Source organism: Denticeps clupeoides, chromosome 15, assembly GCF_900700375.1.
Source record: "Denticeps clupeoides chromosome 15, fDenClu1.1, whole genome shotgun sequence".
In the NCBI taxonomy this organism is placed as follows: domain Eukaryota; kingdom Metazoa; phylum Chordata; class Actinopteri; order Clupeiformes; family Denticipitidae; genus Denticeps; species Denticeps clupeoides.
The window spans coordinates 13,911,314-13,937,945 of record NC_041721.1 but is presented as its reverse complement, the minus strand read 5'-3'; the positions used below and the strand labels follow the sequence as shown (position 1 = coordinate 13,937,945).

General features: G+C 46.3%; 1 protein-coding gene across 5 annotated transcripts in view; it reads right to left on the bottom strand.

The window, feature by feature from the left end:
• celsr1a (cadherin EGF LAG seven-pass G-type receptor 1a) overlaps window positions 1-26,632 on the bottom strand; it is a 58,097-nt gene that overhangs the window by 24,112 nt on the left and 7,353 nt on the right. For 3 of the 5 annotated variants that reach the window (XM_028953849.1, XM_028953848.1, XM_028953850.1), the window contains exons 2-6: window positions 12,389-13,039; window positions 10,449-10,671; window positions 9,580-9,695; window positions 7,837-7,925; window positions 4,170-4,250 (exon numbers count right to left, since the gene is read on the bottom strand). In XM_028953849.1, the coding sequence (XP_028809682.1) occupies window positions 4,170-4,250; window positions 7,837-7,925; window positions 9,580-9,695; window positions 10,449-10,671; window positions 12,389-13,039 (1,160 nt within the window). The remainder of the gene's footprint in view (window positions 1-4,169; window positions 4,251-7,836; window positions 7,926-9,579; window positions 9,696-10,448; window positions 10,672-12,388; window positions 13,040-26,632) is intronic. The other 2 variants (XM_028953851.1, XM_028953852.1) reach the window with 1 other exon arrangement.

The following is a 26,632-nucleotide window of genomic DNA, read 5'->3' as shown; positions in this document are numbered from 1 at the left end:
ATTTTAATATGATAAACTGATATGCCAGGCAGGTGGTGAAGGCTCTGTTCCATAATCTCCACACGACACTAGTGGGTAACAGGCAGGAAACAGGTGATGCCAAGCTGATGCCCCAAGCACATCATGGGAAAGGTCTAGTTTGGGCAAGTAGTCCCACAGGACTCATATTCACCAGGAAGGCAATAAAGGACAGGAACAAAGAAATCTCACCCGCATCTCCGCGAACTTCAGATTTCTTCATACCAGAGCGGGCAAAACTGCTCAATCAGACCTTAACAGCAAATTGACTTTCCTTTGGTCTTCACTATGGTCTACCGTAAGGACAAATATCTCAGAGTTCAAACATGACACAACAATGGACGGATTTCCAATTAAACGTCGGGATGGGACGGGGACTCAACACCAGCCCATCGCAGACCTAAAGGTCACCGATATTTTAAATGTCAGGAGTATTTTATTCACTAATTGCTAAGAGCAAATGTAAGTGAGGTTCATGATGCTTTTTTGAAGCTCTGCACTGTGACACGTCCGCATATATCAGCAGACGCGCCACTCAGTCGGTCCCCTGATAAACAAGAAGTGGTTCTGATACTAGTGAGTGATGTTTGTGTGTGTGACACGCCCAGATGTGCTGTAAAGGGCATGTGTCCCACTGATGGTGGCCAGCAGCTGTGCCATCTCATGTTTTCTGCTCTCGGAATACTGTCATTATGTGACCAAGACGTCTCACACGGACAGGGACGAAAACTAGACCACGGCCGAAGAAAATATCAAAAGATGATCTGCTTGCGAATATGTGACTGTTTGCCCAGCTGTCCAACCAAACGGCATCTGTACTTATTCCTGACATGGAAACGAGCAAGCAAGCAATGCAACACAAGAACTTATTTCTGTGCTGCAAAGTGCACAAATTCAATTGCAATTTGCATAAAAAAGACAGTGTACCCATGATTCATATTCTCTGTGAGTTTCGTTTGCTTTGCATTCTGATCTTTACACGATTTCTGACCCTGAACTAACGGCCCACTTGGCCTGAACACAGAGCCTGAAGAAAGCTGCTGGTTTGGATTCTTTTTCTGTCGCTCTCCCCTCCTCTCTCTCCTCGGGGTGCTGACAACTCAACCATACCCACCCGCAAATTTAAGTTCGTCCCCTCATCTCCCGGGACGATAGGCTTGCCGGAGTCATGGCAACGCACTTGATCCACACAACCTCTCTGACAAAGAGCGAGAAGGTCAGAGAACATGAGCTGACTTGGGGGGCAATGAATGGGATTTTGTACATTGACCACCGAATTTGCCCTAAAGACATTCCTACTCAGGACAGCTTCCCAAAATTAAGACTCAAGTTGTGAGTGACTGATGTTCAGCGGCAAGCTGCTCTTGTGTTTCCACCCGAGCAACAAGTCCCTACAGGATAAAATGCAGATCCGGATCCTGAGCAGGACTTGAAGGACCGTCCTGCAGCACCTACTAAACAAATCAATCGCAGACAAGACAACTTTATTGTGAGGGAGCCGGAGAACAAGCTTCTTCCGCTATCCGATTACTAAGGAAACAGGGACGTGCCATGAAAGCGAAGAGCTGCGAGTCTCAAGTGGACCAGGAACAAGAGAGCGGGACAGGAAACAAACAATGAATGCAGGGAGGAGGTTCATCTCATAACAAGCGAAAGTCTGAATCAAGGTTGGATTTCACCGAAGACCTGCTTTCTACAGTCATGTCGTCTTGGACTCTAGGGGGGCGGAGCCAGGTGTACTGCTGCTTGCGAGAGGCGGGGCTTCCCCACTGAACATCACAAGCAGCATGACCTCACCTGCCTGCTGGCCGTGTAAACCTAGAGCGGTGAATAATTCAAGGGATGTCTCTCAAGCCTTCAACACACACACACACACACACACACACACACACACACACACACACACACACACACACACACACACACACACACACACACAGAACAAGAGACACACTTTCAAATCTATATGTTACAACGGACCCGGGTTCTATACCCAGCACCATTAATCAGCCTATAGCTTTTCCCCAAGGTGATGGGTGAAAGCCTGTAGATGTGCTGAACAAGCTGTGTGACATGTCGAGGCTCCTCTCCGGTTTCCTCCGGTGTCCACTTCACAGGCCATGCTAGGGATATTTAAAATATAAATTGCACTGCGAGCGCTGAGAACCACGTTTTAGGTGAAACTGAGATATATGTATCAAATGAAAGTGTTTGATCAAATTCTTAATAATTTTAGCATTTTTACACAAAAATCAGACGACTTAATGAACACACAGAAGCAGTTGTGCTACAATGCCGTCTGTGGTTATTTATGGAATTTAAAAATGCAGAAAATACTGTCATACGTGTATTTAAAAAAAAAAAAAACTCAATTTTTAAAAAATAGTCTTTTGTTTGTTTATTTATTTATTTTCTTTCGTGTGAAGTTGGTAAAATGTCACTTGTGCTTATATGGTTCTTACCCCTTTTTTAAAATAATGTACAAATCATGTAAATTGAACTGAATTGTGCCATAAAACAGTTTTCCACAGCCTAATATGGCTTTACCAAAAAAAAAAAAGTGTCAGTTTGCAGAAAGCCTCTACAGTAAAGCGGTGTATATTACACCCTGAGAGCCGGCGCCGGGCCGGGGGCAGCGGTACCAGGCCCTAACACCAGTGTGGGTGGTAGGCTGTGGGTGTGGATGGTCGCTCTGTTCTTTCAGGGCAGTTGACCCGGCTGAATGCTGCCCAGTTTAGTCATGCTACGTGGTCCGTGCAAAATCCGACGCGGCTAAGGATCTAACACATAACTGCTCATCTGACCCAGAACTGCACTTCCCTGAGAGTTGCCCACAAGCGGGCAGGGATAAACGCGGGAGAGCCATGCCAACGTGGGAATGCGGTGTCAGAAACGATATAGGAATAGAGCGCAGGTGTTCTACTGGGACGTCCCTTTCTGGGGATCCTGGAGAGATTTATCTGATGTTTTGTGAAGAATGGGAGTGTCACAGCAGATGATGCCCTCTGGACTCTTTCTGATATAGCAGTAACTCATCCTCCTGCTGGCTCACAGATTCAAATTTACAGCCGGGGCATAGCGCCCTGTTCAAACATACAAGCTACCTCAAAAGAACCATTTATCATGAGACTACACTGACATAAACTGAAAAAAAACTGTATATTTTTTTTTTATTCAAAGCATTTCATGCATTCACAATAATTAGTAATCTAATTAATTAAGGTTAATCATTCTCAAGTCAGTAAAACCATTAAAAACAAATGAAGGCAGGGAAAAGCTGCATGTGACAAAATTTTTCACACCTTCTGTGCGGAGATGAATGCAGGATGACAGAAGGCCCTCACGCATAATCCAACGTAAACACCCTGACTGTCAGAAAATGGCTGCAAGGTTTGAGGTGTGACAGACCGGCCCTGAGGCCCATTTGGACACCAGTCAAGACGATCAGCGAGAAACGGAAGGATTAACGTTGAACTGAGTGACACGCATGTTCGAAAATTCCTTCTGTTCTTCAGGTCACGGAATACATGGAGGTCACTTCAAAATCTGCCTAAATTATACTTATATTTCAGAGTGCACTAATGTTGTAGTGCTTTCAAGGGTATCTTAATAATGTGAATGTGGATCTTGGAACTGATCACTGATCAGTGTAAGACAGCGATGTGTGAATGTGGCCAACTCATTATCAGTACCTGGCTAAGTCACCAACAAGCTCTTTTAGTGACAGAACTTTGTTTAGGAGGCCCAAGGGACCTTTCTTCAGCCGTCAGCACACACATATCCAGAACAATGCTTTCCCCTTCCACAGAACACGAGACATTTTCAAACCTATAGGTTACAAGGGACCAGGAGCAATTCCCAATGCCATCAAACAGACCAGTTATGTCGTCTGCATTCAGCGTATTAACAAGAAATACAGACTTCAAAACTAAATTCTTTTCTTTTTAAACTTTGGACAAATACATTTCACCCCAGACAAATACAATTATATCCGTTTACTTCTACCATGCTCTTCGCAGATTGAAAGAGGACATTCCAATTTGTTATACGAGTCTGGGAAGCGCCCCTGTGGTTTTTAGACAAGGCCCTTGGGACAGGTTTGTTCAGAGCTCAGCACCACCACCGGACAGCTAGACTAGGCCCAACATTACCTCCTTATGTTTCAGCTCCAGCCAGGCTGTATATAATGGGACGCGTAGCACCCCACTGGAGTCCAGCAGGTGCAAGCTGTCCTGGGTAGAACCATGGGAGAGAAAGGCGGGCATTAGATCCCTCAGGTGCATGATGCTCCTCCTCCACCCAGTTCCCGTTTTATATTATAGGACTTGTTATATATTATATGACTCTCCATGTGTGTGCGTATTTATATCAGTGCAAAATTGAATAAGCAGTGCATGAGAATGAAATTGTGTAAAAGTGCATTATTGTTTCGGGAAAGCAGCAGACATGGCCAAATGATTTTTATCAACTGTGAATAAGAATATGTCCATCAGATCCTACAGGCATTCCAACTTTTCCCAATAAAGTGGTCGGGCTGACCATACCTAATGGAGAGCAGCTGGTCAGGACAGTGAAGCCCTTTGATGTCTACACTGATAACCTCTCCCATTCCTGCTCCAGGTTCACTCCTCATCAAAGAGCACGAGTTTCCATTAAAACTCTCATTCTAGACAAGCCAGAACATAAAGCTGATGTCATCATACACCCCTCTCCATGCATATACAAAACGAAAACCGGAATCTTTGTATTTGCTTTATAAAGAGAGGTGAAAGTAAGCCGGAACTCTACAGAACATTCTGTGCTAAATAACATCTAGCTGAAAACTCAATTGCAAGAATTAAAATGTTGAAGGACGGTGAGCAATGAGGCGACGAAAGTTATGGTACTTGCAGGTGTTCCTGGAGTCTCCCCCATATTGATGACCCTCACAAAAGTGTATACAGTATCTTGGAAAGTCATGAGGGCGGGTGGGGGGGGGGTGAAGTGTCGGGTGTTTGGATGTCTAGTATTACCGGCAACAATTTAAAATGGTCCCTGCCTATAAGGGGCTTTCACATGTCGGCATGGAGTTTATTTATTAAGATCTCTACTTGTGGTGTTTAATACATGTTAATTAACAACCACTTTTTATGGGCTGTGTTTCTTGTCACCGGCGTCTGCATTCCCAGACTGCATCTGATACTTCCAATCAGGCTCATGTCGTCCAGACACGAATTAGCGGTGGAATTTTGATGCTAAATGAACAGCATGCAAGGTATTTTTATGCAATCTTGTTCAAAAGTAAGGTCAATCCCACTTACGTAGGAGCACAGACATTTATAGTAGAGTATGGCACAGTGCACTTGTCTGTGCTCCTTCGTAACCAAAATCCTCTGACATCACTTCCTTGGGCGTAAACAACACAAAACCTCACAGTCCACAAAAATATCCTGCTCTGTTTCTGTCCTTCCTGTTTAGCTGTGCCCTGTCAAGTTTAGTCGCTCGTGCTATTCTTGAAAGGGTGGTCGCAAATCAGGAATTTTAGAAATGCCAAAAATCCCTCTCTCATTGTCGCAGACCCAACTACACCATCTCCCGAGTGACACGCATCCTAAATCACCATAAACAATGGCGAGTGTCTATTACCAGGGTGACCCTCGGCCCTGCCCCAAAAAGGGGTCATGGGTCAGGTAAAAAGTACCAGGCTTCAGGCGGGTCTCAATATGACCGACCTCTGACCCCATAAATCAGTTATACTACAAGTGACTGGAACCCTCTGGGCTTGATTGCAGGATCTTTTCGGCTTTCCGATATCTTGAAAGGGCCAATAAAAATTCCGAATTCCATTCTAAACATACGCTTCTGACCTATGCAGCAGCGCAGTAACAACTATAAATCACGCCGCGCAAAGCTTTGCTTTTTATTAAAGTCATTTCGGATCAAAGTGCCTGATAAATGAACATTTTAAGCATTGACAGATTTTATACAACAAGCAGTTTTTCTACTGATTTATCACTATGAAGAGATCAGCATCTTCAACAGAGTGCTCTCTCTCTCTCTCTTTCACACTCCCTCCGTCCTGCACCCGCCTGTTCCACCTTTAATGCTGTGCCCTGCTTTAAAATACGCTGCTGTTGGGTTTGGGTGTGTGCATGCATGTTCAGCAGTGATCTGGTCCCGCTGGACAGAACAGAGGGGAGTAACAGGCACTACATAACAAACAGATCCAAGAAGACATGGAGGACAAGGGACATGTGTCGAGACTGGCATCTCAACGGTTCCCCCGGCAGCACGGGACAGGACTAGATGGAACACATTTAAAGCTCACACAACAACCGCGAAGCCTGGAACAGCGCGGACGGGTTCTTTAACAAGCACCGGTTGCCAGAGCAGCACGTATTAAACGCTCCCACCAGACGGCAACTTTTTCAAACCCTCTGAAAGGGGTAAGAGTCTCAGACAAGTTGGCCAACACTTGAGGCGTTTGAGGTATCAATGCACATCGCCTTGATGCACATAATCCTCCGCCAGCACGCTGGCACATTAGCTCCTTGCTCTGACACGCAACGGTAACGTCCAAAGCGAAACGCGAGAGTACGCCATTGTCCGCCCTACTCTACAGGTGCTCTGAGTTTACACTTGCTGAGGACAAGATACTGTTCAAGACGAACAGAATAAAAAATAATCATAAACAAAAGGCCATAAGGCAGAACTATGAAACCAGATCGCTGCTGTCTTAAAATGACGGAGGAGGCCCGGCGAGCCACAATGGCTGCATTCAGGCTGGAGTAAACAGGGCTAAGAGAAGTGCAGGAATCAAAGCCAGGGGAAACTGAAGAAGCCTGAGTCTCAGTGCCGGAAGTCTATCAGGGCTATTTTCAACATTTACACCAGTCCTGCACCTTCCGGTCACTGGATTGTTTTTCTTGACAAACGTCCCGGGGAAATCACCAACACAGTTTATGCAGTGTTAGAATGCAAGACTTCAATTCCAGTCAAAGTATAACTCTTGAGGAATTCTCTCAAAAGCGCTTAAAGACTCGGAAAAGAAAATTGTAAATATCAGTGCATGGCCATACCTGTGTTCTAACCTTATACTACCAATTTAACTAGTTTTTAAAATGCTGATAAACACTATTTCAAATGTATTTTTCAAAATAAAAAAACATTTTACGATAGTCCATCAGTCCATTTGTGCTTTTATATAGGTCTTAGTGGTCCCCTAATACTGTATCTGATGTCTCTTTCTGAAATTCAGGACGCGGCGTTTCTGTGTCTGTAGCTTTAAAAGCAAATGAGGAGGAGAGAGGCGGGACGAGGAGGAGAGCGACCTATAGAAGTTGAGGGGGCATTCACCCTCCTCAACACCATTCACCAACCACAATGACGACATAAGGGGACAAATTCCAGATCCGCTCTCTGAATGGCGGATCAGAATGGCCAAAGCACTCTTTACATCTATCGCCATTTCTAGCCACTGCAGGACCATAGACAGACTAGGGGAACTTGTATTAATGTTACATAATAAATAAAAATGAAATTTTCATTATAAGGGACCTATTAATAGGGGTTTTTAGTAAAGTAAAACGAGGCAAATAAATACAACATTTTTTAACTGAGATACTATTTACACACTTGCTCAGGGAAATTAATAATGATAATATACTAATCTCTTGATTTAAGAATTACCCTAATGCAACTCCATGGCAACTGATTCCTGTATTTCGACCAGATTCTAAACACAACTCTCATATCAATATCAATTTCACAACAGTCCAGCATTCCAGCCAGTAGGTTTCCGTCATGATGGAGTGGAGTCTGATGAAAGTCGTCTCTTACCTTGTTGTAGTAATGCAGCTGGACTGAGTGCCACTGGCCATCGCTGACCCCGCCCGTTACAAACGGAGCGACTGTTGTTTTCGCTTCTCCTTTTGACATAGAAAACAAGAAAAAAAATGATTCAGACGTTCTTCTACAAACTTTCAAAATGCATAAAGTTTAATTCACCAGTATTTTCTAAAACTATACAGCCTCTTCTTTTGTTTCTTCACTAGAGGCTTGGATTGGATTTTGTTGTATCAGCCTCACAAAGGCAGCACCTACTCCAGTAATCCATCACTTTTTAGATTACACATTCTGTCAGCCTCGGCTTTCATATCAGTGGTCCGCATTCAGGGGTGGGCAGGGCTATTACTGACGCGAGGGTTTAAGGGTTTAAGGCGCTGTTTGCCAAGGGCAGGAACAGCCAGTCAGGAATCTATGCAGTCTCTGTAAACACTAACAAAACAGTGTGGCTATGCCAGTGATTGCTCTCTCAAACAGTGAGATATGCAGTGTCAGGCAGGGTGACCTTTTGACCTCAGCCAGGTTCATCATTAATGTCCTGGTTAATGTATTAAAGGGATTTTCCTTACTAGTGGTACAGGTTCCTGCTCAAGAGCTTTTCAAAAACACAAACTGCATTTGGCTCTGAGGGCACAGGGAGCTGCTGATGTGTGTGTGTGTGTGAGTCAACATTTTTATCCACAGCATAATTGATAGGTTCCTTAAGAATCAGTGCATTAACACCATTATAAATCAATATAATCAGTTTCTCTGTTTCCTGCACAGATTAATGCTTATCGGTCTATATCTGCAGAAACATTAATAATAATGATAATAATAATGATACTTTATGAAGATTATTTAGATGACATTTACATTTGTGCCATTTATCAGACACTCCAGATGAAGGTGCCTTGCTCAAGAGAATCTCAGTGGCACCTCAGTGGAACCTTGGCAGTTCCGGATTGAACCCGCTTCCTTACCATCCTCTGCTACTTTGCACTTGGGGCAGTGGTGGCCTAGCGGTTAAGGAAGCGTCCCCGTAATCATAAGGTTGCCGGTTCAAATCCCAATCCGCCAAGGTGCCACTGAGGTGCCACTGAGCAAAGCACCGTCCCCACACGCTGCTCCCCGGGCGTCTGTCATGGCTGCCCACTGCTCACCGAGGTTGATGGTTAAATACAGAGGCCACGTTTCGTTGTGTCACTGTGTGCTGTGCTGCAGTGTTTCACAATGAGAATCACTTTCATTACCAGCTAGGCCACCACTGCCCTTATGATGATTAGGATCATTGTGCACAAGAGGAAAGTCTTTGAGTGGGACTAGGTACAACTTCACACTGCACGTCTACAAATAGTTTATTCCCAAAACTTAAAATTTTCAATAGACCTGTCAGTAGATGCATCTTGATTCTTCTCAAATGGCTGCTGCTAATGCATGTTGTGTCATTTTCCCACTGACTCCCACTCCATCACAGTCTCTGCCGCTGTCGCGCCAATGGCCCGGCGTACCTGCTGCAGCACACTACGGCCTCCCCAGCTGTTTACGCGATAGCTCTGTTTATCTATGCTATTGGCTGGCGAGTGATATTAGGACATTAAGGCCCAGCTGTGTTGATATAACGCCACCGGCGTGGAGATAACAAGCAATTACGTGCTCAGGGTAATAAACACGGCGTGATAACAACTGCAATGCAGCTAATAAATGAACTGATATGAGGAATTAAAAGGGATGACAAATGCTAATGCAACCTCGCACCTGCTGAGAAGGTGAGCTGGACCTGTTCCTCCACAATCTCCACGGCGATGAAGTCGTGTTTCTCGTTGAAGCGTCCGTTGTACAGCAGCAGGGCGTTCCTCTCTCGTGTGGCAAACCTGAAGCAGAGAGAGGACGGGAGTCTCACAACTGCTAGAACACACGTGCTAAACCAAAAGGAATGCAAGGGTGTAGATGAAAGAGAAGGAAAGGCAGATATCTGGTGAGAGGTGGCTACAGCTTCCAAGGAGGAACAAGACAAAAGGAAAAATGAGAGGAAAATGGGCCAAAAGGATGTGGTCCTGAGACAGGAAAGGAGAACAGGGCAGGAGACATGGCTCCGTGGCGTGATGAGAGGAGGACGGAGGAGTCATGGACCAGATGCCCACAGGGCAGCTCCGCAGGAAGAGGCCAGCCAATAAAGAATAACACCGTTCGCGCTCGCTCACACACACACACACACACACACACACACACACACGACCCTTCCTGTTTTCCGCTTTACACACGTCGCCTGTGCGCCTGACTCAAATTCCCTGAAACTGGAAGACCGGGTACAGGTTACCGGGAGGAGAGCACGTGCCTCTGGTTAAAAGCAATGTGCATTTGTGTCACCGGCAGAGCAAGGCGGACGTGTACGTGCCTGTCCCTGCTGGCAGATGATACCTGGTGGTTTCTGTTCAAGGTGCGTGCCATGTGACAGAACGGGCGCGGTGGGAGCAAACCTATAACTAGAGACTAACCATCATCCAACTACTAATGCACGTTTACGCGGGTACCATTACATCATAGGTGACCCCCCCCCAGGGGTTACAAATCCTGCTCCTGCAACCTGTATTTAATGTAAAATAAAGGAACACAGACGGACTCACATGAAGGAGATTGTGAAGTGGAAGCGTTGCCGGAGGCCCCGGAACGTGATGAAGGACTGTCCGGGGAAGCTGCGTGTGGTCATCTCGCAGTACGGCTTCTCGAACTCCCCCGCCGGGCACTGGCACATGAACCCGCCGACGAGCAGGTCCACACACGTGCCGCCGTTCTTGCACACGCCGGGCACACAGCGTCCCGAGCGGGCGTTCACTTCACAGTGTTCACCTTCAGGACAAGAACAAGAAGGGATGAGTGCAGCACTTCATTGGACTCTGTAGAGCGAAAAAAGGCTTTTACTCTGAAAGGGAAGTACCGATCTGGCCCGACATGAAAGAAGAGTTCAAGTTGTGACACTTCTGGTGCTGGAAGGAACTCACAAGACATCAATGCTGCAAAAGTTTGGTATGCGCAGCATTTTGCCACAGCTTGTTTGGATGTTTCTTCAAGGTTAATTAATCTGTTGATATCAGCCCCTCATTATGGATAATCTGCAATTTAAGTATCAGCAGGGTTTAGTTTCTTTTTAATACCTCCCATGATTTCTGACGCTATAATTACGACTTGTCATCCTGGGGTCAGAATGAACTGTAAAAAAAACAGTGAGGGCGATACGGCCACAGGATACGCTCCTGTGTCTACTTACATGAATATGATGTAAAGTTGAAAATAATAATAGCCATGGGTGGTAGTAGCCTAGTGGGTAACACACTCGCCTATGAACCAGAAGACCCAGGTTCAAATCCCACTTACTACCATCGTGTCCTTGAGCAAGACACCTAACCCTGAGTGTCTCCAGGCGGGGACTGTCCCTGTAACTACTGATTGTAAGTCGCTCTGGATAAGGACGCCTGATAAATACTGTAAATGTAAATGTAATATAATGTAATCATTTGCTGGGGCACCAGATTCTTTTGCTGGAATGTTGAACACAGCATTTCATTGGATCCAAAAGACTAATTAATGCTGATATTTGGACACTCTACATTTATGCAGATATTCCACTCATTGACATCTTTACCAATGTACTGACAGAAACGGGGACATTTCGAAAAACACTTTGAATGGTAGAGTATGATAAAATGCCACCCATTTACAATTATATCCAATTAAACATATACTGGGTTAATATTATTAAATATGAACGTGTTATATTTACCGTCTTTTTAAGGCTGCAGGAGAGATATCTACACCCCGCATTCAACCAGAGGGAGGGAAAAAATCCACTCCACATTTTTCACTGTGGACTCCCAGGCTCCACCGGCTGAGTCCCGAAGACGGATGCCCCGTTAGAAGAGTCTTGGGTGTCGCCCATTATCCTGACAAGATCTAGACAAGCCTGCCTCCACACATGGAAGGGTCATGGATCGCTGACGTTGTACTAATGACCCCCCCCCCCTGCTTTTCCACCAAATAATCTTCTGAGATTGGAATTAGAGAGATCGGTTTCCCTTTAATGTGAGAAAGGCTTTGCAGGGGACCCAATGAGCCCCCCGTCACTGTCATCGCCTGGATGTAATGACCAAACGCAACCTGGTGGTGAACTGTGACCTTCAAAGGACAGGGTCCGACTGGAGCAGGAAAGGAGGTGATTACAGGGTAATTGGTCTTGATAAGGAAGCAGAGGAGAACCGATGAGGAGTCAGGAGCAGGAACAGACACGTTGCTAGATCAGATGTCGCCTGCTTATCTGGGGCCCTGATACTAGAAATGCCATAATAGTACCTATGACTGATAATGGACGAATGCCACCGCGCTAATGGCGTGAGCAGGAGCTGCGTTGGGTAGACGTGTTCAAAACATCTAAAACACCATCTCCTTGATCTTAATAACCCGTCGCGATCTCTCCACGCCTAAGTGAGCCTGATTAACAGCATTCCGGCGCTTTCACCTTCAGGCCCCGAGTCGGCACGCGGAAACCAACCGGCAGCAGCAGGCCGCTCACCTGTGAAGTCCTCCTGGCACTCGCAGCTGTAGCCGCCCTCCCGGCTGCGGCAGCGGCCGTTATTGCGGCAGGGCCCGGAGTAGCACAGGTCGATCTCCGTCTCGCAGTAGTCGCCGGTGAAGCCGGCCGGGCAGCGGCAGCGCAGGCCGTTGATGGGGTGGATGGGCCGGAAGAGCACGGTGTCCGAGGCGATGAAGGGCGGCGAGCTGTCGAACTTCAGCACCGACACGCACTTCATGTAGTTCTCGCAGGGCTCGCGCAGGCAGATGTTGTCGTCGAACGGCAGCACGCGCTGGCTGGAGATGCGGCGCAGCATGGTGCGGTTGAGGTAGATGCGCTCCTGCAGGTCCTCCGAGGGGAAGTAGCGGCCCCCGGTCGGCGAGCCGGCGGCGGGGGGCAGCAGCGCCGAGAAGGTGACGTTCAGGATGGCCCCGTGCACGTCCGTGTCGTTCTGTACGTTGAAGACGAACACGCCGCTGCGGCTGGTGGCCAGCACCGCCGCCACGCCGTCCATGAAGAGCGAGAGCAGCGGGGACAGGAAGCGCTCCTGGGACATGTTCTCCAGACGCACCGTGATGCTGTTGGTCAGCATGTCGTCGGTGATGATGGTGACGCGCAGCGTGCAGAGAGCCATGACGCGGTGGAGGCCATCTGGAGGGAACGATATTTAATTAGAACTTTAGTTACCATCCCCCTTACAAAATGATGCACTTTGCCAGGTTTCAGGCCAACGGTGAATTCGACCAAATAAAAAAAAAGACCTTAAGTCAGTAACTTTTTTGGTGCTGTGTTTCATGTATTTGAAAAATGTATTTAATTACTGTTTCTATGATTACTTTTGATTACATATTGCGAAAGTTGCCTTATTACCTAAAGCTAACCTTTTCTCACCGTGCAATGAAATGCTAATGCTAAATGTATTTAGCTGGGCCGACACAGCACTGTCCCTCTGTCTACTGTGACAGTCACGACGAAATACCTCCTTCCAGAACGACAAACGGAGCATGCGAACCACCATGATCCTGTAGTCCTGTCTGCAACACGTACCGATTATGAGGAGTACAATATTCTGAATTTAAATACTTGTGGGATACTAGTTTATTTTTCTGCGGGTTTCCCCTGACGCAAGTCCAGTCGTGCCCCGGTACACAGGCCCGACGTGCCCTTCCAGCCAAGGTGAGAAAACCGACCCCTTTTACGCAGCTTTTAAGTGCTGATTTCCTGACAAATATTTTTCTGCCCAGTAACAGCGAGTTTCCTTCACACCACACCGCGAAACAGCTCGACTTGTTCTTGACACAACACTCCTCCGCGATGTCAAATGAAAGGAGTGCATGTGCTCGGCGGGACTGGATGCTTGGGTTTCAGTCCTCTTCTTGGGGGACTTTTATTCACACAATCATCTATATAGACAGTGCAATACGTAAATCCTGCTACTCGTAACAACCTTTTTTGCACCACGTGTGGCTCCAACTATTCAACTGAATGATGACAGAGGGAAAAAATGGCTCTACGCAGATATGTTGACCGAAGGTTCTCAGTGTTTATGGTCAGGGCGTGGTGTTCAGGACCCCAGCAGCGCATGTGTGACCTGTGTGGTCTGGCCCACTTCATTAGCGTGGGTGTGGTCCACTAATGTCCAGGGTGACTGACCCCTTTTTAGGTAGGGGGTTGGTGACACAAGTGTCACTGGGCAGAGTCAGGGGGTTCAAACCGTGACGGGAGTGAACAGGCAGCGCACTTCGCCGCTGAGCTCTCGGGAACAACTGTGCAGTTTGACCCTACGGGACGACCACAAAGGGTCTGTGAGTGACAGCGGAGGCTGGGTACACAACCAGACTCGGGTCACATGGACGGGGAGCCGTGAGAGAGCGAGAGAATATCCATTACCTGCTCGCCACACCGCTCTCCATCTGTCCCCCGCCGTCTACTGACTACGGCCCCTCCGCATGGTAGTCAGATCAAACAGTTGATAAAACACACCCACAGAAGCCTCCCACAGTGGAGAACTCCACTCCTACACAGTAGTCAAGGCAAAGAAAGTCATGAAAATACCTGTTGGCGCTCAGCTAATGAAAACAGAAGAGGAGTGGAGCACACTTCTTCCTCTCTTTCTCAGAACGACGTGACAGATGAGGTCTCATGTAGGCCACAGCGAACGAATGTGGATTTCCACCCCGTATAAATAACCTAGGCCCGATAATTAAACCTTGCTTTCAACACTGGCTGGTTGCGAACAGCGTTTCTGTGCTTGCAGTCCCGGGTAAACATCCTTGCACACGGCATAAGTAAATTTAGGCCTAATTGGCCTTTTCTGTCTCTCTTTGTCCCTCGGTAGGAGCTGTAAGTAAATTTAGCTCGGCTAACCAGGAGACGGGAAAATGTGGCAAAGATTCTTTACTTCTGTCATTATCATTCATTTTTACGCTTAACCTGAGAGAAATTACAAGCAGTTTATATTAATGCAAAATGTTGAAAAGCTAACTCCAGCTAATATGAATAATTATGGACCATATCATCATAGACATGGTTTGTATTGAACTCACTGAACGGACATAATATTTAATAGAACTGCGTGCCATAGCAAACACTCCGGCAGCATGAACAGAACCTGTATCCTGGAAGCTTGTGCCAAGGATAACTGATGGTGAGTTAATCTTTAATCTGCCCTGGTGTCTGACGGCTGCTGATAAGCCAGTTCCACTACGGAAAATCATGTGATTTTTTTTTTTTTAGGAAGAGCTGCTTTCTCCATTTAGACCATCCAGAAGAAAGAACAAGAGCAGAATAACAACTGGAATCTGCCACTTCTGTGACTTTCTGTACACAGTACACCCCCCCATCAGAAATACACTAGTGTACGTATTTCCAACACAAAAACAAAGCCAGCAGGAAGAGGTTAAAAAGAGGGTGCCGTAGACCAATGGAAAGCGGCTCTGAGAGAAACTGGAAAAACAACTATTGTGCAGTCAGCCAATCACAGTCCTTCTGCCAAGATTCAAATATTTGAATCACAACAAAGGCTCAAAGGTGCCTCCAAGGAATTTCTCTTCTATAATGCGCACGCGCGCGCACACACACACACACACACACACACGTTAGCAATAACCAGAATTGTTCAATAAACCAATTAAATAAAACATGAATCAATGTTTAATTACACGTAAAAGACAAATACATTGAAATAAAAACGTGAACAGACCTGTGTATAATTAACGTGTTATTACCTCTTATAATCACCTACACACACTCTGCCAAAAAATGAGCTCAGATCACATATCAGTTGCCGACAGACATGCTCAGAGACATCCTGTGTTTTTTTGGCAAGAGGAGTCGCCTCGCAATCAGACACATAATGGAATTTTAAAAAGTAGAAACGCAAGGGAAACACAATTACACTGAGCAGAAACACGATTGTTGTTATGTCACTAACAGGATTCATGTGCATTAGGAATTTGGTTCGAATCTACTTGTCTGATGTACATGAGACATGGACGTGTCTCAACATGCTCACCTGGAACCAGCATGAATTACGGCCGTGGGGCAACGAACATTCAACAAACTCTTCTACATATAAAATGTTCAGTTAACAGAAGCGTCCAGGACCCCCCCCAACCCCCAAAATTTCACACACACACACACACACACACACACACACCCACTCCAGTGAAATCAATGCCCATCAGCAGGATGGTACCAGATGGGACCAGCCATTAATGAATGGGGTGAGTGAGATTGCTCCTTGGTGACATCACAGCGAAATCACTGAAAAACCAAGTACACAGATGGGACGGTGCGCCCCACTGACAGAGGGACAGTTGGTCTGGCAAATGAAAACACATCTTAGCGGCTTGGCTCGTGTACCATGCAAAATTTCTCGTAATATCAATTATAACATTAAACTGATTTAAAGGTCGTCATGGAGGCTTGTTTCTTTCAAGCTACCGGGAGGTGATGGACAGTGACGGGAGCGCTGTCAGTGTCAGGTATGGAAGCACTCAGCGTGAGCCGCTGCCAGATCTCAGGTGCTCTCCGTCACCTCTACCCACACATCAAAGCCCCCAGCCGGGCCAGACATGCCGTCAGGGATAATCCGCGCAAGATAAGGGATCCACGGTGTAAGAACAAGGAGTGAGGGGATGAGCCGGGCAGACAAAGGCAGAGAGAGTGAGCAATGGCGAGGATCTATTTGGACAGGAAGCAGACGAGGTTGAGGGGGCAACGGTCCCAGAAGGCCTCACTCTGCTCATACTGGCATTCCTTAGCAAGATGGATGGATGACTGAAATACTTAAGATGCAGATAAAACACGAATTTTCACTCTTGTTCACTCACAAAACCACCCCACCATCCTGCTGGTTGTGAATGGCCCTGCCCCCCAGACAAAGTACCAGTCAAGCACATAAAACAAGCCTGGCAACGGGTGAACAACGTGACCCTGAACAACCTGCAACAGGTAGCATTATAGCCAAAGTGAGACCAATCCAGAACACGAGAAAAGTCACTCTTCTATTATTGTTCATGTATAATTATTATTATTATGATATGTGACTTGTATGACTGACTATCAAATTCTACCCTAAATTCTGATTATTTTAGGTATGTACAGAATAGGCCAAAAATTTGGACACACCTTCTCATTCAATGTGTTTTCTTCATTTTCATGACCATTTTTGTTGGTAGATTCTCACTGAAGGCATCAAAACTATGAATGAACATGTGGAGTTAACAAAAAGTGGAGACCAGGCCTCCACAGTCACCGGACCTGAACCCAAACGAGATGGTTTGGGGTGAGCTGGACCGCAGAGTGAAGGCAAAGGGGCCAACAAGTGCTAAACACCTCTGGGAACTCCTTCAAGACTGTTGAAAAACCATTTCAGGTGACGACCTCTTGAAGCTCATCGAGAGAATGCCAAGAGTGTGCAAAGCAGTAATCAGAGCAAAGGGTGGATATTTAGAAGAAACTAGAATATAAAACATGTTTTCACCTTATTTCACCTTTTTTGTTAAGTACAAGAACATGTGTTCATTCATAGTTTTGATGCCTTCAGTGAGAATCTACCAATGTAAATGGTCATGAAAATAAAGAAAACACATTGAATGAGAAGGTGTGTCCAAACATTTGGCCTGTACTGTATTTATTAAAGCACTGTTTCAAAGAAAAACTGTAAAAATGAAAGGAATGCAAACCAGAAAAACGTAAGCAGGCAGAGATAAGAAGAGACTCTGCGTTTGATTGGTTGGCCCTCTTCGGTATTGTCCTGTATGTGGCTGAGAGCGATGTTTGGAGAGCTGTTGAGCCAGGTAAGAGATGCTAAATAAAGACGGAGTGAACAGCCTCGGCCATTGTTTGCTTCTAGGGTTTCGGGGGTTTTGGACAACGGTGCCTGGCAGAGACCCATCCCAGCCTGTTGAATTTAAAGAGAGGTGTCACACATTGTCTGTCGGACGTGGGGTTAAGAACCAGGTTCATAGGCCAATTATCGTTGTTTTTGTAGTCCTAAACTTTTCATTAGTTGGAAGTGTTCCATAAAACTGGTCCAAAGCTCCCCCACTCATTTCCAACCGAAACTGAACCAATTATTAGTCAAATTCAGGATAGAATGAAAAGAGATGCTGAGCAAGGCATTAATTCACATTAATGGTATTCAGAAATGTTCACTTGCAGTACGATATTTTAGACAGATTTCCCAGTCCGCGATGAAAGGAATATAATGTACCCCTTTGTCTCTTTGTCTGAGAGGTAATTGAATCACGGCCCTCCATTTCCCATCATTAGCAGGTCAAGGGGTTGACAGAATCAGGTGTTCCTCCCAAATGACAATTTAAAGAGGTTTAAAAGGCCGAGGGACGTCTGCGGGACATGAAGCGGTAGAAGGGCAAAGCACCGCTACGCCGTGCTCTGAGTGAAGAGGTCAAGAGGAGGAGACGGGTCCCGTAATCGCCGTCCTCCAGGTTCACCTGAGCATGGATCCTCTAATATGTCCTGAAGCGGGACCTGAAGCGTTCCTCAGAGGCGCCGCAGATGAGCCAACTTTATTTTTACATCAAAACGAATTCATTTCAATCAGATATTATAGTGCCTTCACGTGCCTCTTTATTATCACCAATTATAATAATAAACATTTTATCATTAACACATTTGACACCGCTGCACGCTGCCTGCTGCCTGACGAGGCACATTTTCTATTTTCAAACGGAGACACGCGGCCTCCAACACGGGGTGTTCACCACGTGCATTTACATTTACATTTACAGCATTTACCATCTGGGGTTTGAACCTGGGTCTTCTGGTTCATAAGTGAGTGTGTTACCCACTAGGCTACTACCACCCTGTCCAGAGGTAGTTATGGACGACCAAGCCAAGAAAGTGGTTTAGTGTCTCAAATGCTGGGATTTGTACAACAGAGTAAATAAATATTCGGGTGGTAGTAGCCTAGTGGGTAACACACTCGCCTGTGAACCAGAAGACCCAAATCCCAAATCCCACTTACTACCATTGTGTCCCTGAGCAAGACACTTATCCCTGAGTGTCTCCAGGGGGGGACACCCCCCTGCTGTAAATGTAAAATATTCAATAAAAGTAAAACATCACTTTGCTGTGTAAAGAAGAAAATGAATGGACATTTTTTTAACATCATGACCCCACCTCCACGGAGACATGGACCTCCCAACCACAGAACATCTGGTTTCTGACAGAGTCCGTGTTTCACAGGTGAGATTACCAGGACCTGGAAAACGTCTCATTGATACTCTTGGATCTTTTTTTTCTTTGTCCCCTTGTTTTTTGTGTCCTGTGGCAACCTCTCACAGAATTCCAGCCTTATCTCAGGTACAGCTGAAGAGGAAAACCTTCACCTGATAGTCAAGTTCAGGAATTTTCATAAATGGAGGTTGCTCCGCTGCCAAGGGCTTCTGCTTGTTGGTGTGTCTGTCCACAGCCTGGTGTTCATGTAACTTTGACAGGAGTTTGGCTGTGTGCTGAAGGGACTCTGAAGGTGTCTCATTGTTCCCCTGTCCAGGCTCAACTCATGTTGAAGGAGAAGGAAAGGAAACCAAGGAAACTGGTCGTAAAGCGCAACCATATAAAACATTTGGCCAAGCCAGTCCACAATGTATTCTGTTCTAGTCTGCCAGACATAAAGATAATGATGTACATGTCAATGATAATATTGATTATCAATAAACAATATGTGGACATGGATGTGGACATCGGCCTCTGGGGCTTTCAGAGAAGCAAGAGTGATGCTTCACTCACTGCACTGTGGAGAGAGTTGCGGTGTCGAGTTTTATTCCGCAAAACCTGCCAGTTTCATATTTTAATGACAATTTCTGCATGCAAACATATTAAGAATAAAAACTTTGTTTTCCTTTTCTGTTGAGGACACCCGTTACCGCTACTGTAAAACCATTACTGTGTTGACTGATAACATGGAAACAGGGCGATGTGTGGCAACACAGCCTGGCTTCAGCAGCGCTCTTCCTTTCATAGGCAGCTACCTGCAAGAATAATTTACTCCGCTGATTTACCGTTTCTCAGGGAAAAGAGGGGAAGGGAGGATAAGAACCAGAGGCTGAGGAAGGTAAACAGCGTTCTTTAAAGAAGAGGCTTTATCCTTCTTATCCCTCCTTTCTAGAGTGATAAAGTGTGGGGGGTGGCTGGGGGCTTATCGGTTCGCGAGAGAATTGTAAACCAGATTATCAAGAACACCACCTAGAAATCCACCCAAAAATCTTACATTGCTCACACACGAACACAAGAGGTACACAAATTGGCATCTTGCAAAGAATGCACACTTAAAAAAGTCCTTTGCGGGAATGTATAAAATGCATTAATATTTATAGCTGCAAGTCAAAACATTGTTTAAAATAATAAAAACTGATATATTATTCTCAAGCATCTGAGCATTCATATATAATGCAGTCAGTGTTCTGGTGTGAATCCATGTGTGTGTGTGTGTGTGTGTGTGTGTGTGGAGATAAATATATATTCCATAGTGATTTGTTGTAGAGGAACACTCGGACAAGTGTGTTTATTAGTGAATTGATTATCTAAAATTTTAAAAATATAAGAGCTATAGCAAAGCATGCTTTAAATTATTATAACAGTGTATGCATAGAATGTAACAGAAACCTTAGTTTTCTCTTCTAATACATTTCAAATCATTAAAAGGGAAAAGTGGGGCCAAATGAGCAGAGGTTTGCTTTTTTAGGTGAAGGCCGGCACATAATTGGCGAGAGAAAGATGGAGACGGGCTCGGCGTGGGTTTCAGTAGTACCGACAAATACTTTCTCCAGTTCAAAGAAAGCTCTCCCGGTGTGCGGCCATTGTCCACCTCCGCTCAGCCACGGAGCCTCGTTTCACAGTCAGAAAGTCCCGCGGCACATGCCGCACCGGGTAATGAGATGGTGCCCGCTCTGTGGCTTCTCACTGGTCCCGGAGCGCTGAGGCGGGGATGGTGAATAATCGGACCTTAAAAGCAACAACGTTGGACCCATAGCAGAAGAAGAAAATACAGGAAGTAAAAAGCACATGTCTGCTGTGGTTGGCCCGGCCTCGCTCAGCCTCCTCCGGCTTTAATCGCTCTGCCTTTCCCCCTTTAAGAAGCCCGGGACGGGCGGCTTTGTTCAGCTCACAGCAGGGTGGCCAAACGGAGAGGGGGCCAACAACAACGCAAAGTGCATCCCCGCCGACGGTATTCATGCGAGGGGTTGGAGGGGAGGGGCTTTTACGACGCGGCCCTCAGGAGAAGGGCCGGGGCAGGAGGGAGAGAAAGGAAGAGAGCCAAAACTCAATTAAAACATCAATAACTCACATGAGTGGCGCTGCAGGCGGGCCTTTCGGGGCTTTACATCTCAATGTGGCCTTCAAAGAGCGCGGGCAGCTTCAAGCGCTCTGGAATTGCCCGTGATTTACACATTTCCTCACTTCCTCCAGCCAATCGGCTGGGCCGTCAGGTACAAAGCTCGGGCGGCCGGTTACACCGCCGACCCTCCCAGCTTCAACCTCTGTAACTGAGACGCACACCAGAGACTCGCTACCAGCCCAGCACGTCTATGCAGGAAGTGGATTTTAAGCCAGATTGCTTTCGGTTTTATGGTATTTTACAGCTCTTGTTCCATTAGCACAACAATTTTTACGACGGCAGCACAAATTGGTTAGTGCTGGTTTAATTACAAAGTGCACTTGATAAAAAACATTCTAATAAGAGACTAGTTCTTGATGGCGGGAAGAACTAAGCCACGGCCAGAGCGCAATTCTTTAAAAAATGCTACAGTGGTTAAACATATTTAGTCAATTAAGTGATTGTCAGTGTGAAGCACAGCCGACGGTGACACAGCGAAATGTGTCCTCTGCTTTCAACCATGACCCTTGGTGAGCAGTGGGCACCCATGACAGGCGCAGTGTGTGATGACGGTGCTTTGCTCAGTGGCACCTAGGTGGCACCTCGGTGGTTCAGGGTTCAAACTGTCAACCTTCCAATTACGTGTCACCTTCCATACCTGCTAGGCCACCACTGCCCAAATTAAGTAAATAATAAATATATACGCTATAATGTAGTGTCATATCGTTAGATACCATCTTCCTGATAATTCATTAAACCCTGGCATATCAATATCATTTTACCACCGTACACCAGGCACCATCTGTTATCTCTTCACATCCCCTTGTTCTAGGGCGGGGCGATATCACCAAAAGCACAACATCACAATATACTTTCCCAAATTGAATGATTTGATTTTTTCGATGGAATTTTCTCACAATTTTTTCTGATATTGCAAAACTGAAACCAAAAAACAACTGTTTTTCAGCCAGTTCTTTAGCTTTACGCAGTGAAGCACGTCATTTCAGCGCCTCAGCATGTAAAATGTAAACACACACACAAGATGATCATTTCTGCCACTTCATCGTGATTTTTCAAAAATGCCCAAAGTGGATCACCAAAATTTTTTTTAAATATTCCTGTTCTTTACAACATTTTTTCCAATATTTTTCATATCATAGAGATTTCCAGAAGAACCCATGTTATAATCACACAAACCTGTTTTACAAGTTATTACCCAAATAACTCCAAATTTACAAGATGTTTATGCTAAATCATAGATGAGTCCAAGCTTAATTAACAATTTACGCTTAATTACTGTCGCTCAGGCCATGGACTGTTCCTAGACAGGATCGAGGCCTGTAATCATGTCGGGTTAATAAGTGCACCAGCTATGCTTAAGGAGTCATCTGTTCCCGTTTTATTCAAGTGTCAGGGAGGAATGAGAGGCACGCAGCAGCACCTCACAAAGACGGACCGCCAGAGCGGTCCGCAAATTCCGGCCAATTAAAATGAATCTGCATACGAGCGACCATCACGTGTTGATATAATCCAGCTATTTTTTTAATGTACTTGACACGTGACTTTAGCCAAAGGTCACAGACACAGAGAAGCATTTATTATTATTTAACAATATATATTGTACTACATAATTAAAGAAGATCAATTCCAGTGTCCGTAGAAAAAAATTCCTCCACACCCCCGTCCTGGCTCACTTTTTCAAATTTACACAAGTGTCCGCGTTGCCCCAGCAACCCTCTCTGTCTCTCTCTCCCCCTTTGTTGAAGCGAGCCAATCGTTCGGGGGGGCCGGTAACTAAGCTCCCTGTTTATCAGTAACCAGGGTGGACAATGGCTGCAACCAGACACTGGGCTCAATGGAGAGAAAGAAGGAAGGGAGAGGGAAGGAGAGACGGAGGCGAGCGAGAGATCTAATGACGCTGCAACCGATACGCCGGGTGAACCCAGCTGTAAAGAGATGGGTGGGTGAGCGCCCTAAGACCAATTTCAGAAAGTAGCCCCCTACTAACATACAACCGTTGCCCATTTTTCCATATTTTTCGCCCAACTTTGGAACTTGAGGCCACCTTCTAAACTAGTCTTTAGCTACTGAGAACCTGATAGTCCCAGGGGTCTTCTGCACAGAGCAGAGGACAGGAGGCCCCGGCGATGGGGCTTTGGGCCGTATTTAAAATGTGAGGGTCCTTGACACCCTGCTTAGTGACCAGGCCTGTGCAGTCACAGCTCAGTGCCCCTCAGAGATGCTGAATGAGCCGTTTGACTCCTGCCCCCACCGGAGTCTCCTCCACGGGGATCTGATGACTGGGCCTTCATTGGCCACCCCTCAGACCTGCAGCCTTTTTGAAAGGAGTCAACGGGACCGCGGAGGAAGCCTGGCTTCCACAGCGAGCATGGGGACAATTCCCAACCGCCCTCCTCCTTTCATAGCGGGCCAAGGATGCCATCCGGAAAAGCCAATGTAGCTGCAATCAGCATAAAGCCTGAAACACCAACACGAGAGCTCGCAGTCGTCATGGCGATTCCCAACAACCACTGTAACACCAACCCCCCCACCCACAGACTTAACTTCTCAATAAACACAAGCCGTGGGATCTCTGTAGACAAAAGATGTCTAAGAAGTTGCTTATAAGCCTGTCACACACACACACACACACACACACACACACACTACTGTGTGCAATGTAATGTATGCCTCTGCCACACTGTCATCACAGTAATGACAGTGCATCTACACGTTATCCACGCCGCCTGCACCCTCCTGTATTCAGCCCACATGCCGTCCAGCACAATATGCATCAATTCATCCTCATCAAAAATATCCATACTCGTTATGAATCATATCCTGCACAATAAAGAAACATTCAAACTTATGGCTCGAAACTTATGGTTCATTATGGTGCTGGGCAGACACGTGCGATAACGGTTCCCTTGAAAAAGACTCGCCGGGATCGGCGTAGACGGTGCAGCGACGTGTATTTTCACAAAAGCGCCGCGGTCCTGCAAGTTCTGACAATCTTCAGGAAGGGCTGAAGTCCGCTGTTTCAGCGCGAACAAGCCCACAGCAAACAGCACGAGTTTAAATGCAAACAGCCTCTGTGTAATTACCAGGGGAGGGGGTGGGGGCAGGAATAAGGCCCAGGGTGTGGTTTATAACACCACTCACAGAGAAATGCCGAGAGTGGGAAGGGAATCGTCGTCGCAGTTAAAAAAAGAATATAATATAGGACAGGCCGATTTCATCTGAGATACGATATTTCAAATGTCATTAGAAGAACCCCTTGGACATGCTTCGAATAAAGTTAAATGATCGGTTTCCGGTCCTTTCCGGTAGTCTGTAGTGACACGTCGAAACGCTCGGCTGCCGAAGAGGACATGCCAGGCGCGTGTTCCACACACTGACGTTCTCTCTGCACGCTTGAAGAAGTGCTGAGACGTTACGACACCAGTTACTTCCAAAAAACTGCTGGAATTTGCTCACACACGAGCACCCGGTCAACTGCACGTACACACTGCAAATAAAAATTCCGCCTGGTTTAACTTAAAATATAAAGTTCAATTGCTGCCTTGAATATTCCAGTTTGTGTGTGTGTGTGTATCTATAATATTTAAGGCATATCTTGAATATGTGTGTGTGCATGTGTGTGTGTGTTAATGGACAGCGTTGGGAGAATCCACAACCTTTAAGTCCTTACAGGAATCGGCCAGCTGCTGCCCGCTCGGCCCCGATATGGAACCTGTCATCGCTGGGGCTTCGCGCTCCCATTCCTGGAATAGGTCAGATGACTGGGAGGGGAGAAGCTGGCCAGCACGGAGGCCCATCCACTTAAGGAGTAAACGAGGGGGAGCTCCGGGGCTGGGATGGAACAGCCGGCGTCCCATAATTCAATTCATACAACGCGCCACAGATTAAATAAAAGGAACAAATCGGACATTCAGGGTTTCATGCGGCCCTGCACCTCCGTAAACAGCAGAAGAGCAGCTCTGTGAGGGGCTGTGGACAATACAAATGACCACTGAGAGTCTCCCACCTATTGTCTAGCACCCCATTACGGGCATTGTGAGGCAGGACACCTTGAAGAACACACACTACACCGTGAGAGTGTGAACGAAGGGCGGGACTTCGGCACTGATTCCCACTATTGGGATTCAGTGGGTCTTCTATTGAGATGGAAAAGCCCCCCCACCGCATCGCCATTGTCACAGAGCTGGCATGGTACTACCAAAGCCATGTACAGTTCGGGGGCAGCTTGAATACAGTCCAGGGGGTAGATGAGGTGTAAAGCCACCCCAGTGGCTTTTTTTCCTGAGGTCACGACAACATCATGGCAGATTTAGCACATCATTGGAAAATCCGACCAAGGCAAATATTAGGTTTGGCCGATACCACCACCTTTCCGGGGTCGCAATAAACAAGAACCGATCAATATTATCGGCCAACTAGACATGGATCTGTTTGTTTGCCTTAAATGGCCGACAGGAAAACGTGTGCAATTGATAACATGGGGAATTATAAATAAAAAGTATAATAAATCTAAAACTCTATAATTACCATAATGACACTCGGGTTAAGTAACACATTACATTTACAGCATTTATCAGACGCCCTTATCCAGAGCGACTTACAATCAGTAGTTACAGGGACAGTCCCCCCCTGGAGACACTCAGGGTTAAGTGTCTTGCTCAGGGACACAACGGTAGTAAGTGGGATTTGAACCTGGGTCTTCTGGTTCACAGGTGAGCGTCTTAACCACTAGGCTACTACCCCCCACTTCTCTCAGTTCCAGAACCCCTAACCCGCGCACCTAATACAGTTCTAATTAGAGGCGGTGGTGGAAATTCCGGGTCCTCTCGAGGAGAAGAACGCTGACGCGGCATCATAATCCGGCGGGCCGGCGCGGAGGACGGGAGAATATTCCATGTAGACGTGCGTATCGCTTCCTGCCCCTCGCGGAGTTCCGGCGGGAACAGAACAGGCCTTTGTAGCTCTGGTTGCAGGATCTCGCGCGGATTTGCACTTTAAAAAGTTTGTAATCTAAGAGGCTTCAACGTGGCCTGGATGTCGCGTCCGTAAGTGTTAAGACGTGTGGCCGTGAGTGCGTGACAGGAACGGGGTGAGATGCAGGGACAGATACCTTCGGGACGGCGGAGGGACGTTTATTCCCAGCGTTTACTGAGGAGGGACGGGTGTATTTACGCAGCCGAGCGTCCCCGTGTGATGCGTTGACAGCTGATCGGGACAATATCAGGAAGAGGTGGCAGGACGTAACCAACACGCAGTGGGAGATTCGTTTTTATAAATTCCACATGCCCAGGCAAACACTCATATTACACACCATGAATGTATGGCAGAGAATATTAGCAATTACAACATAATTACAGGCTTTGAAATGATTGAGTTAC